Source organism: Brachyhypopomus gauderio, chromosome 16 (assembly GCF_052324685.1).
Source record: "Brachyhypopomus gauderio isolate BG-103 chromosome 16, BGAUD_0.2, whole genome shotgun sequence".
NCBI lineage: Eukaryota > Metazoa > Chordata > Actinopteri > Gymnotiformes > Hypopomidae > Brachyhypopomus > Brachyhypopomus gauderio.
In genome coordinates, this window is record NC_135226.1 from 7,541,047 (window position 1) to 7,553,422 (window position 12,376).

At 41.4% G+C, this 12,376-nt stretch overlaps 1 protein-coding gene across 1 annotated transcript; it reads left to right on the top strand.

Moving 5' to 3' along the window:
• The first annotated feature begins 6,996 nt into the window (after window positions 1-6,996).
• On the top strand, window positions 6,997-8,914 carry LOC143477950 (green-sensitive opsin-3-like). Its single transcript, XM_076976849.1, has 5 exons — window positions 6,997-7,372; window positions 7,472-7,640; window positions 7,877-8,042; window positions 8,254-8,493; window positions 8,623-8,914. Exons 1-5 carry the CDS (start codon window positions 7,003-7,005, stop codon window positions 8,734-8,736), a joined length of 1,059 nt encoding a protein of 352 aa, XP_076832964.1. The 5' UTR covers window positions 6,997-7,002; the 3' UTR covers window positions 8,737-8,914.
• The last annotated feature ends 3,462 nt before the right edge of the window (window positions 8,915-12,376 follow it).

Here is a 12,376-nt window from a genome sequence, read left to right on the forward strand (position 1 = left end):
TGTTTTTATATTAATATTAATTAAAGCATATTAATTTTTAGAACTGTTGGTAAGCGGTATACTTTGTGTTAAACATTTTAATATCTGTACGCCTTTATTGGTCATTTTTATGATATATTTCTATACATTACCTATTTTTCAAAGTGACAACATTGCCTCAGAAGTACAGGTGGTTGTGGTGAAATGTATGGTGTGATTTTTGTTTCAATAGTTCCACAAAAGCAAAAGTAAATCCAAGAGCAGAAAGTATATGTTATGAATGCAAAACAGAAAAATATATATCAAAAGTATATATTTTTTATATAATTGGTTATTTGAAACTTATTTTCGTTTGCATTTTGACAAGTTTTTGGTTCCATTGTTTTTGTTTTTTTGGATTTTCCCAGTAAGGTCTTTTGCTTCTGGAATCTCTCTTTGCTTCTGGTTCGTTTTTTGCTTCTGACTTTTGGAACACATTTCACGTGTGGGAGGGTCTTAGATGAAGGCGTTCCTCTGCAATCTCCATTGGTCACTGATTCCGGACTGACACAGAGCTCTGAGACCGCCTCTGGGACCAAGCCACGCCCACCCCACCAGCCTCCCAGCGTTTTCAAACGTGGCGGAACGCGGTGGTTCTGTTTCACAGTAGCATGTAAACTAAGTTTTACCATAAAAGTTTATACAAAGGTTATAATTAATTGGTAAATGGTCTGTAGATATTGCAAATGTACACTGTATAATAACTACATTAAGCATGGCAGTTAATATTTAGCACACTTCACCAGCGCGAGCTTTTTAAAATTTTAGTGAACTGGATGCAGACATGAAAATCTGTCACCTTGCGGCGAAATTCGCCGTTTTTGAAGTATTTTGCGGTAAAACAAACTCTTATGAAAAATAGGTAGATAGTAAAATAAGAAACAAGATTTTTTTGTAGTTCTAAATGATGAACCCTGGTATTTTTTACACTCATTTTTGCCGCTGATGTTATTTATTGGTTCATTAAGATATAATGGTTTTGACTGAGCCATCTGGAATGGCGAAAGCGGCTCGCGTTTACGGATCTGGCTCCATATATTGACAAGACAGGTCAATATTTTTCAGCGCGACATTACCGTGAGAGAAGTCAACAGGGAAGAGCGTGTTTAAAGCTAGCCTTTAAATTATTTTTAATTTAAGCTCGCGCTGGTGAAGTGTGCTAAATATTAACTGCCATGCTTAATGTAGTTATTATACAGTGTACATTTGCAATATCTACAGACCATTTACCAATTAATTATAACCTTTGTATAAACTTTTATGGTAAAACTTAGTTTACATGCTACTGTGAAACAGAACCACCGCGTTCCGCCACGTTTGAAAACGCTGGGAGGCTGGTGGGGTGGGCGTGGCTTGATCCCAGAGGCGGTCTCAGAGCTCTGTGTCAGTCCGGAATCAGTGACCAATGGAGATTGCAGAGGAACGCCTTCATCTAAGACCCTCCCACACGTGAAATGTGTTCCAAAAGTCAGAAGCAAAAAACGAACCAGAAGCAAAGAGAGATTCCAGAAGCAAAAGACCTTACTGGGAAAATCCAAAAAAACAAAAACAATGGAACCAAAAACTTGTCAAAATGCAAACGAAAATAAGTTTCAAATAACCAATTATATAAAAAATATATACTTTTGATATATATTTTTCTGTTTTGCATTCATAACATATACTTTCTGCTCTTGGATTTACTTTTGCTTTTGTGGAACTATTGAAACAAAAATCACACCATAGAAATGGCTCACCTGCTGAATCAAACCTCATGTCTGTGCGTTGTCAGAGCAGAGTGTGGTCTATGCTAGGACCCACCATCTGGAAGTATGGGGTGGATAACATAAGCTTCTGCTACCTAGAGACTCATTGTTCCCACAAAGCACGTTACACAGAATGAGAGTGTGTGGGAGGCTCTGAGCTGGATGGCGAGGTAAAGCAGAGCGAGTGAGAGCGAGCATGTCCTCCAGTTACCTGAACAGGCCCGATCCGCAGCGCTGTGTTGGTCAGTGAATACCAACATAATGACAGACTGAAGTCTTAAGTCTGCCTGTCTTCTGTGTCACTTAACCGTGACCCAAGCAAGAGTGCAGCTGTCTGTGCGTGATCTGTACATACAAGCACACATACACACTGATCTGTATACACATACAGGGGTTGGACAATGAAACTGAGACCATTTTAGTGTGGGAGGTTTTATGGATAAATTGGACCAGCCTGGTGGCCAATCTTCGTTATTTGCACGTTGCCCCAGTAAGAACAGAGTGTGAAGGTACAATTAGCAGGGTAAGAGTTTTGCTCAAAATATTGCAATGCACATTATGGGTGACATAATTCAAAAGAGGTCAAATTGTTGCACGTCTTGATGGCGCATCTGTGACCAAGATAACAAGTCTTTGTGAATGAACTGTGGACGTAAGAGGAAGCTGTCTGACAGGGATGTTCGCCTGCTTAACCCGAATTGTATCCAAAAAACTTAAAACACGGCTGCCCAAATCACGGCAGAATTAAATGGAACCTCAACTCTCTTGTTTTCACCAAAATTGTCCGTCGGGAGGTCCACAGGGTCAAAACACACGGCCGGGCTGTTATAGCCAAACCTTTGGTCACTCGTGCCAATGCCAAACATCGGTGCAAGGAGCGCAAATCTGTGCACAATGTATTGTTGTACTGTGAAACATGTATAGTTTCCACCTTTATCTGGTAGAGTCACGGTGTGGAGAAGCCTCAAAGAAGCGTACCACCCAGACTGTTGACCAGAGTGAAGTATGGGGGTGGAACAGTGATGGTTTGGGCTGCCATATCATGACATTCCCTTGGCCCAATACTTGTGCTAGATGGTCTCGTCACTGCCAAGGACTACCGAACCATTCTGGAGGACCAGAATGGTTCAATGGTTCAAACATTGTATCATGAAGGTGGTGCTGTGTATCAGGATGACAATGCACCAATACACACACAAGACCGGTGAAAGATTGGTGTGATGAACATGAAAATGAAGTTGAACATCTCCCATGGTCTCCACAGCCACCAGATCTAAATATTATGGAGCCACTTTGGGGTGTTTTGGAGGAGCGAGTCAGGAAACGGTTTCCTCCACCAGCATCACGTAGTGACCTGGCCACTATTCTGCAAGAAGAATGGCTTAAAATCCCTCTGACCACTGTGCAGGACTTGTATATGTCATTTCCAAGACAAATTGACATTGTATTGGCCGCAAAAGGAGGCACTACACCATACTAATAAATTATTGTGGTCTAAAACCAGGTGTTTCAGTTACATAGATCTGTAGATACGTGTACACATACACACTGATCAGTAAATACATGTACACATACAGACTGATCTGTAGATACATGTTCACATACACACTGATCTGTAGATACATGTACACATACTCTGATCTACTACTATTGAACATTCAAGTCCGCTATCAAACACACCTTTCAATAGTCATTTTGTAGCAAAATATGAAAAGTGATGTGGTGGCTTGTTTCAGATAATTAACTCTTAGGGTGCACCATAAAGTGAGGACAAGAGGTGCCTGGTGTTGAGAAAACTAGAGACTGTCAAAACTAATAGGCAAAATTGTGTTAAATTACATAATTGAGCACATATTATTCGTTAAAATAAACAAGTTCTCCAGTTCAGCCACTAAGGTCTAGTGCATTATGGTGTAAAACTGAACAAACGTCAAGATTAAAGCAAAGACAGTATATGGGGCTGCTTTCATGGGAGTGTTCTAGGAGTGTACACGGGGCTGCTTTCATGGGAGTGTTCTAGGAGTGTACACGGGGCTGCTTTCATGGGAGTGTTCTAGGAGTGTACACGGGGCTGCTTTCATGGGAGTGTTCTAGGAGTGTACATGGGGCTGCTTTCATGGGAGTGTTCTAGGAGTGTACATGGGGCTGATTTCAGGGGAGTGTTCTGGGAGTTAAGGTCGATCAAAATCAATTTAAATTTATTTATATAGCATTTTTTACAATAGTTGTTGTAAAGCAGCTTTACAAGTGTCTGAGTCCCAGCTCCCTGTGAGCAAGCCAAGGGAGACAGTGGTAAGGAAAATCTCCCTAAGAGCCCATCCTCCTCTGGCCGAAGCCAGTCACCATAACAACAATTAGAGAGATACCTAAACAAAGAAAAGATGGGAATGATTAATAATTCTAATCTTTATATGTATCCATATACATGTGTTCTCTATGTAATTCTTATTCAGTCATAAAGTTCTTGATGGTTAGTAATAGTAGTGCACACACTCTGGACGTATTCTGGAAGGTTATTCCATAGTTGGGGGGGCCTTATAATAAAAGGCTCTTCCCCCTGCTGTTACCTTATTAATTGTTGGAGGCCAGGACCCTGTGATCTTAGTGGACGTGGGGGTTCATAATAGGAAATAAGTTCCTGGAGGTAATCAGGAGCAAGCCCGTGCAGTGCTTTATAAGTCAAAAGAAGAATTTTTAAATCAATACGGAATTTAATTGGGAGCCAATGCAGGATTGATAGGACTGGCCTGATATGATCGAATTTTCTAGTTCTAGTCAAAACTCTGGCTTCAACATTTTGAACTAAGTTTTTTTAGATTCCTATTTGAGCATCCTGACAGTAATGAGTTACAGTAGTCTAATCTGGAGCTAACAAAAACGTACCATTTTTTTCAATTTTTCATGTTGGGATAATGCATTTCTTAACTTGGCAATGTTGCGGAGATGTAGAAAATCCTAGTAGTATTATCTATGTATTAATGAATTGATAGGTAAGAGTCAAGTATGACGCTAAGATTTTTTGCTACTGTGTCAGGAGTAATGGGGTAGTCTGTAAGATTAAGTATTAGGTCTGGTATTTTCTGTCTTGAGGCCTTTGGGCCCAGAAGGAGAACTTCCGTTTTGTCCTCATTAAGTTGGAGGAAGTTTAGCAACATCCAGCATTTAACATCTCTTACACAGGCCTCAATTGGCCTCAATGACCTTGCGATGAGGGGCCCCGGGAGGGGTTGACTCCCCAGGAGCCTGGGGTGATCCCTAGCAAAGGGCAGGGGTCAGCTCCGAGAGGTAAGGTAGCGTTGTTGCGTTTGTGTGCGTCCCTCAGGTGGGTGGAGCCCGTGATCCGTCTCACCTGAGGGTCGTTTGTCTATATATGTCTTGTCTTTGTACCAGTTGACCGCTGGTTATTATATCCTTAATTTGGATCAGTTCACGGGTTTTGGTTTGCGCACTTTTCCTATTAAACCATCCTTTTTCCCTGAGACTTGGCGTGATCGCTTCCATTTTATTTCGCTCACCCTGCCCGTCACAATTATCAACCAAACCAGATGACAGACCAGATTACCTATAAAAGGATTTATATTGTCTAATATTCTCTATTTTATTATAAAAGTAATCCATAAAAATGTTACTAGTTAGGTTTCCTGGAATCTGAGGTTCAGCACCTGCTTGGTTTTTTGTAAGTTTAGAAATAGTACTAAAAATAAATCTAGGATTGTTTTTATTATTCTCAACGAGGCTAAGTATGCTGAGCGTGCTTTAGTGAGTGCCCGTTTGTATTCAATAATGCTATCCTTCCAGGCACAGTGGAATACTTCCAATTTAGTAGATCGCCATTTCCGCTCTAATTTACCTGCTGTTTGTTTGTCGACCATAAAACCTTCGCTGTTTTAAAATCTAACATGTAGCTGTTAAATACACTTTATTCACTGTATTTTCTTTGCAGTGGGATTGTACCATATAATGCATATGCAGGACTTAACATTATAAATGTGAATTTAATAAAAGGTAATACTATGAATATTTTGTGTAAAAAAATAATTATGTAGGCCTATTTGTAAAATATATCTGTATTTGCAACTAGCTGAGAATTATTTGCCTGTAATTATTATTATTTCTGTAATTTTTTTACAGAATTATAATTGCTGTTGTAGTAAACTTCTCCGGTCCTTGTCTATGTTCTGAGGATGAAAACTAGGACTAGCTGCTTGTGATCAGAATAGAAAAGTCCTTCATGCACTTTGCAGCTTTGCAAAATGTCCCATGTTGTGGGAGTGGAGCAGGGAGTCCACCAGTCAGACGGAGGTTAATAAGTTTGTGCTGCTCAGCTTTCAAAAGCATGTTTGTCAAGAAAGAACTAGTCCTGTCTTATATCTAAAATCTCAGTACCTTGATAGTTTACTCAGTACCATGAATACACTAGAGATAAAGAACTTGGAAAAATATTATTCAGTAATGAAATTAGATGGTGTTCATGGATTGAAGCCATACAGATATACAGCCTTCGTCATCACATCCTGAAGAGTGCACGCAATCTGTGGGCCAAGAAAGCTCCCAACACCTGCTAATAGCAAAATCCACACAAAAGCATCTTAACTCTTACTGACAGGTCAGGTGTTTAATCTTAGCGATGTGAGCTTATGTTCGAATTAGTCAACAGGATTGGCGTGGGGAATTCTGGCAGGGTGTAAGATAAGCCTTCCTTCGCCACCAGGGGGCGCAGCTGCTAAAGGATGCCCACAAGTGAGATCAACCCAATGTTTTTGTGTTTGAGAGGTTCTGGCAATGTGTCAAGGCAAGCTTCTTCACACATTTTATGTTCATACATAAAGATTCACCCCTATGTCACTATTCAGACTGGATTTTAAAAAGTTACTTTATGGATATAACTTCAGTATAAATGTGTGTCTTCAGTAACATATTTACACCAAATGATAAAGTTCTTTGGCAGTATGGATGAAGGTTTTTTGCCTTATGCTTTCATGAAAACAAAAGCATGAAAAATATATTCAGCTATAAAGATCTACACAGGTTTTTGGTTCTGACACCTGGTTGTGAAACTTCATCAGCTTTAGCCCTCAATCTGTCACTTCCCAGCATGCTTCCTGATCACATTTGCTCAGTTCTCCACTAATCCCTTAAAGTCTCCTTAACACTGGTATAAATACTTCACTTTGGAGCATGCACACATGCTTCAGGGCAAGGCGAAAGCAGAGAATACCTTTAATCGGTAGCTTCTGTCATGTCTGGTCTGCACGGTTTCGAGGGAGAAAACTTCTATATCCCTGTGCACAACCGCACGGGGCTCGTGCGAGACCCCTTCCTGTATGAGCAGTACTATTTGGCAGACAAATGGCAGTTTCGACTGCTGGCTTTCTACATGTTTTTTCTGATCGTCACCGGCCTCCCCATCAACGGCTTGACCCTCGTGGTCACGGCCCAGCACAAGAAGCTCCGCCAGCCGCTCAACTTCATCCTGGTCAACCTGGCTGTGGCGGGGACGGTCATGATCGTCTTTGGTTTCACCATCGCGCTCGGCTCCGCGTTCACTGGCCACTTTTACTTCGGACCGGTGGGCTGCGCCATCGAGGGTTTCATGGCCACGATTGGAGGTGAGCAGGACCGAAAACGCCCATAACGACGCAATCACGAACATGTGAATGTTGTCACGTTTCCGCTACGGACTGTAACCACGCCTTATGTCCCACCAGGCCAAGTGTCTCTCTGGTCGCTGGTTGTGCTGGCTATCGAGCGATACATTGTGGTCTGCAAGCCCATGGGGAGTTTCAAGTTCTCCACATCCCATGCCCTGGCAGGCATCGCCTTCACCTGGACCATGGCGCTCAGCTGCGCTGTGCCACCCCTCATCGGCTGGTCCAGGTGGGGCAGACTGTCTGCAGTTACGGGCATGAAACGAAGGCATTACCGCCATTGCGTACAGACAGCTTAAACGTGATGAGAACTGGTGTGATGAACGTTCCCTGAGAAGCTACTCCATAAATGAACTGAAGAAATTATGCAGATATATAAAAGGGTTATGGTTCATACATAATAAATATGTATTTATTAAAAGATGAATAAGCAGGATTCATGCTTAGTTTTTGGTCATGTAACAGGTACATTCCTGAGGGTCTGCAGTGCTCATGTGGTCCAGACTACTACACGCTCAACCCCAGGTACAACAACGAGTCGTACGTCATCTACTTGTTCTGCGTTCACTTCATGCTCCCGGTGACCACCATCTTTTTCACTTACGGCCGTCTTGTTTGCACAGTCAAAGCGGTAAGACGCGCTTTCCTGCAAATTTCTTTAACTGTGCTTAAAAATGACATGACCTATATTTTTTTCTCTGTGGTAAAAAGATTCAGATTATTTCCTCTTTGAATATTTGTACCGTAAAAAAAGAAAATTGTAAACCATGTTTCCTGTAATGGGGATGAAGTATGAACGCTGATCTCGCCGTTGCTCTGTCCTGGCCATCCTTCCTGTCTAGGCTGCAGCTGCCCAGCAAGAATCTGCCTCCACCCAGAAGGCGGAGAAGGAAGTGACACGTATGGTCATCCTCATGGTGTTGGGCTTCCTGGTGGCTTGGATGCCCTACGCCAGCGTTGCTGCCTGGATCTTTTTCCATAAGGGGTCCCAGTTCAGCGCCCAGTTTATGACTGTTCCCTCCTTCTTTTCCAAGAGCTCAGCTCTCTTCAACCCCGTCATATACGTGCTACTCAACAAGCAGGTGAATCCTCACCTGTGACCAGGCTAAGACTTTCCTTTTTAACTTGTGATTCAGCTATGATGAATAACTTTATGAAGGCACCGTTGTTAATCTACTCACCTTTTTCTTATTTGCTATTTTTCTTTGCAGTTTCGGAACTGCATGCTGACAACACTGTTCTGTGGCAAGAACCCCCTCGGAGATGACGAGTCTTCATCAGTGTCCACCAGCAAGACAGAAGTGTCCAGTGTAACCCCAGCATAGAGACCCTTCTCCTCCCACGACGCAAGCTTGGAACTCTTGGGTCTTCATTTGCAACTCCTTAGTACTTGCAAGTTGTTCTATTTGACATCAGAGTTCACGGGCTCCTTGGCAAGGTAACCTGGCCTGACTCCGCCTGACTCTGCCCACTTAATCTTCAGGGTGCCGTCGCTTGCAAAGTTAAGATACATTTGAATGATTTCTGCTCTCTTTCGAGCTGTTGTGAGTTTGCTGTTGAAGTCAGTATCTTGTATATATTTTTATATCTACAAAGCATAAAGAAGAATGTATTGCTTAAAACTAATAAATACTGCATTGAAAAAATCTACCTTACTTATAATTCTTTCTTATAATTCTGTATTACATTTGTTATAAATGTGAGCAGGATTAATAATTGAAAATATGAATAAATCTCATTCTATGTTAAGAGATTGTCAAAACATGCCCTGTCTGAGAAGAATAGATTCTAGAACCAAATGCTTAAAGTGGGAAGCTTCAAAGCAACCAGGACACTGCACTGGGTGATAATAATATTTGCAGAAAGAATCACTAAAGAAACATATACCCACACATGTCTGAGACTCAGACTATAGCACGATGGCTTACAGACAAAACGTCTGAAGCTGAGAAACCAGTGAGACATGCAGGAGCTGTGTGATTTCTCATCGGTGCAAACTGACAGATAATCAGGCTCATCTCCACTCAAGATGTCCCGGAAATCTGACATGCACTCCTCTGGACACACAACACTTCATGCTGGGATTCAGCTGTGGAGACGCAGTAGACACCACAGTGGAACGGTCATACACCCTGGTTCCACAGCAAAATACAGGAGCTAAAGGAAGGTCAAATGTTGGGAACATCTGAATAATTTTCACACCACATCATCCAACCAGCTATATTTTCTCAGATCAAGCTACTTTAAAGGTATTACAGTGGTGTTTTTTCAGTCTATCGGAAACATAATGTTTACGAGTATTAGCGATCAAAGGGAATAAAAGGATTTTTAAAATGACACAGAAAAAGAAGAATTTGTATTTTTCATTGTATTGGAGTTTCATGCAACCTTTTCATCTGGAATGAAGTTGAATTTGTCTTCTTATATTATTACATTACTTCTTCATCTTGAAGTATAATCAATAGCTGGTCAAATAGATGTGCTCTTTCTTGATGTGTGGGTAAAGTTCTTAGCCGATGATGTGAGCAGCAGCTCAAACAGGCATTGATCCAGACTGCTTTGCACAGACCACTCTGAACAGAAGTTGGCACCTCACAACACAAAACACGCCTGTTTTTAGTTAATTTGTGTAGGAACAACTATGAGGATTAGATTAGCCAGCAATGACTCAATTAGCATCCTTTTCTAACCAAATCCTTTGTCACCTTCTACCCTCTTGACATTCATAGACCTAATTTAATAGACCCAAGAGAAAGCGCATGGTAATTTGATATTTAGCCAAATAATAGCCTGAAAAGTCACTTTGAAAAACTGTCCTAACTTTTGTAATGAGCATTTGACAATGTACTTGAGGAGATTACGTCTGTCTACATCATTCTATAGTATAGTATGAAACGGAACAGGCTACTATCTGAGTAGTCATCTTCAGAGGCGTCTTTACGTTAGGAGCCGTCTGCCCCCACCAGATGTCGCTGTGGAGCAATGCACGACATGATCAATAATTTAACGTAACCAATAATATTCATACATTCCGATGTATGTCCCTATCAGATACATTCCAGACATCTTCCAGTTCCTACTGCGTGCAGGCCAAGTCTCTTAGTTTCGTTTGATGAGCCTGGGGCAGTTGAACGCACTCTACCCATATTAAACGCACTTACAATAATGAGCAATGGGGCGCAATCGTGTTGGCCCCATGCTGAGAACATCCAATAAAAAACTGTAGATTTACATACGTCTACGTCAACACGTTTCGTCAACGTCATTTACGGCATCGGCGTTGCTAATCAGCTAACCCAACCATAGCTATCACAGTTCTGTTAGCCACTGCTAATAGAAAAAAATTGAAAAGTATTAGCGAGGAGATATTATGAGTCAAGTCGACAGTTTAATAAACATGAAATTTAGCATCATGCCATAAAATAAAAAAATAAGAAATGTACAAAGCAGTTAGGATTATTAGTAAGGTTTTGTTTCAGGGTTGTTACCCGTGGGTTTTTAGCCTCCTGCCCAGTTTAATTTGCCCCAACAGACTTTCTGAGGCAGAGGTCATGGGTCTAGAGGGAGCCCCTTTTAAAAACTTTTCACACCCTTACACTGTAAAGGTCGCAAGTGTAATCTCATTTTAAGTCTGATTAGCTCAGGAGGATTAGGATAAATTAGTTAAGCTAAAGAACTCTAAGGGTTTTGAACCACAGTACAACAGCTACCGAGTGTTATAAGCTCGGCTCGTGTTATTAGTGACTGTGTGCTAGCACACACGTTTAATGGAGACGTATTTAGGTTACCACGTCTTTCCTCTTTCATTTTCATTTTATTTAGCACAATCAACAGTTCAAACGTTCCCAGTGCAGCTAACGAAGGTGTAAATGAATCCTTGTTTCCCCCTAGTGGACATTGACCGTTAAAATAACGAATACGCTTCCTCTTGAATGTGAACGTCCCTATTTGTGAAATTGCTTGCTAATGCATTGCCTTTAAACATTAAATTCATAACAGGGATTATATGCTCTTGGGGGATTACTGACTTTTTGGCTAAAGGTTTTTCCTCTCTAAATCTCATTTCCTTGGCATAAAACAAAGACCAACAAAGGTAAACATCTCCGCCGTCAGGAGATAGTGGATGTGAACACGCATATGTTCTCCTGAGTTGCATTTACATCCACTATCATCATTTAGGAAACGATAAAGCCGACAGCTCTGCTCTTACCGATGTTTCCTCAAATATGTATGAAAATAGCCAACAGGAGATTGTTTCTCTTGAGAAGATGCCAGATTTTTGAACGTTTTAAAACACAACGACTAAGATGAATGTCTAGTGAAAGCAGAGCATTGACGGAATGATCTTAGCTGTGGTCGTTTGGTGAATGCTGCACTCTGAACTGCAGGACTGCTGACTGTTACAGGACAGAAGAAGCAGTTTGTCATAAAGTCCCCCAGTGTGTTACAGCCCTGCATCTATCTGACAGCACTGCACCCCGAACACAGAAGCACAGAGGAGGCATCACACGCTCCGCTTCCCTGGGTGGGTGTGTAGATGGTGCATAATTGCCTAATTAAAGTGGGCGTTGTGAGAAACGCTCCGGCACACACCCACCTTATTAATGCAACTCTCCTTCTGTCTCTGACATTAAAGACTCCACCAATTTTGGCAGAAAAGGTCAAGGAAGAATAGTCAGCTTGGTTTAATGCTCTTCTCTAAGCACATTTGTTCAGATTCCTTACAGCACAGCTATTCTCCTAAAACAGGATGAGGTGTGATAATGTAAACATGTCTCCTTTAAAGTTCAGGACTGTTTGACACTTTCCACTGAACGATATTTGTAAAATCGATGAAGTTCTCCAACAACCAATAGGTCTAAATCAATATGGAGGAATGCAGAATATTTATGTACAAACCAGACAACCCACCAGAGGGAGCTCCGAATCCCAACATGCTTCTGCTTATATGAAGTACGTTGGACA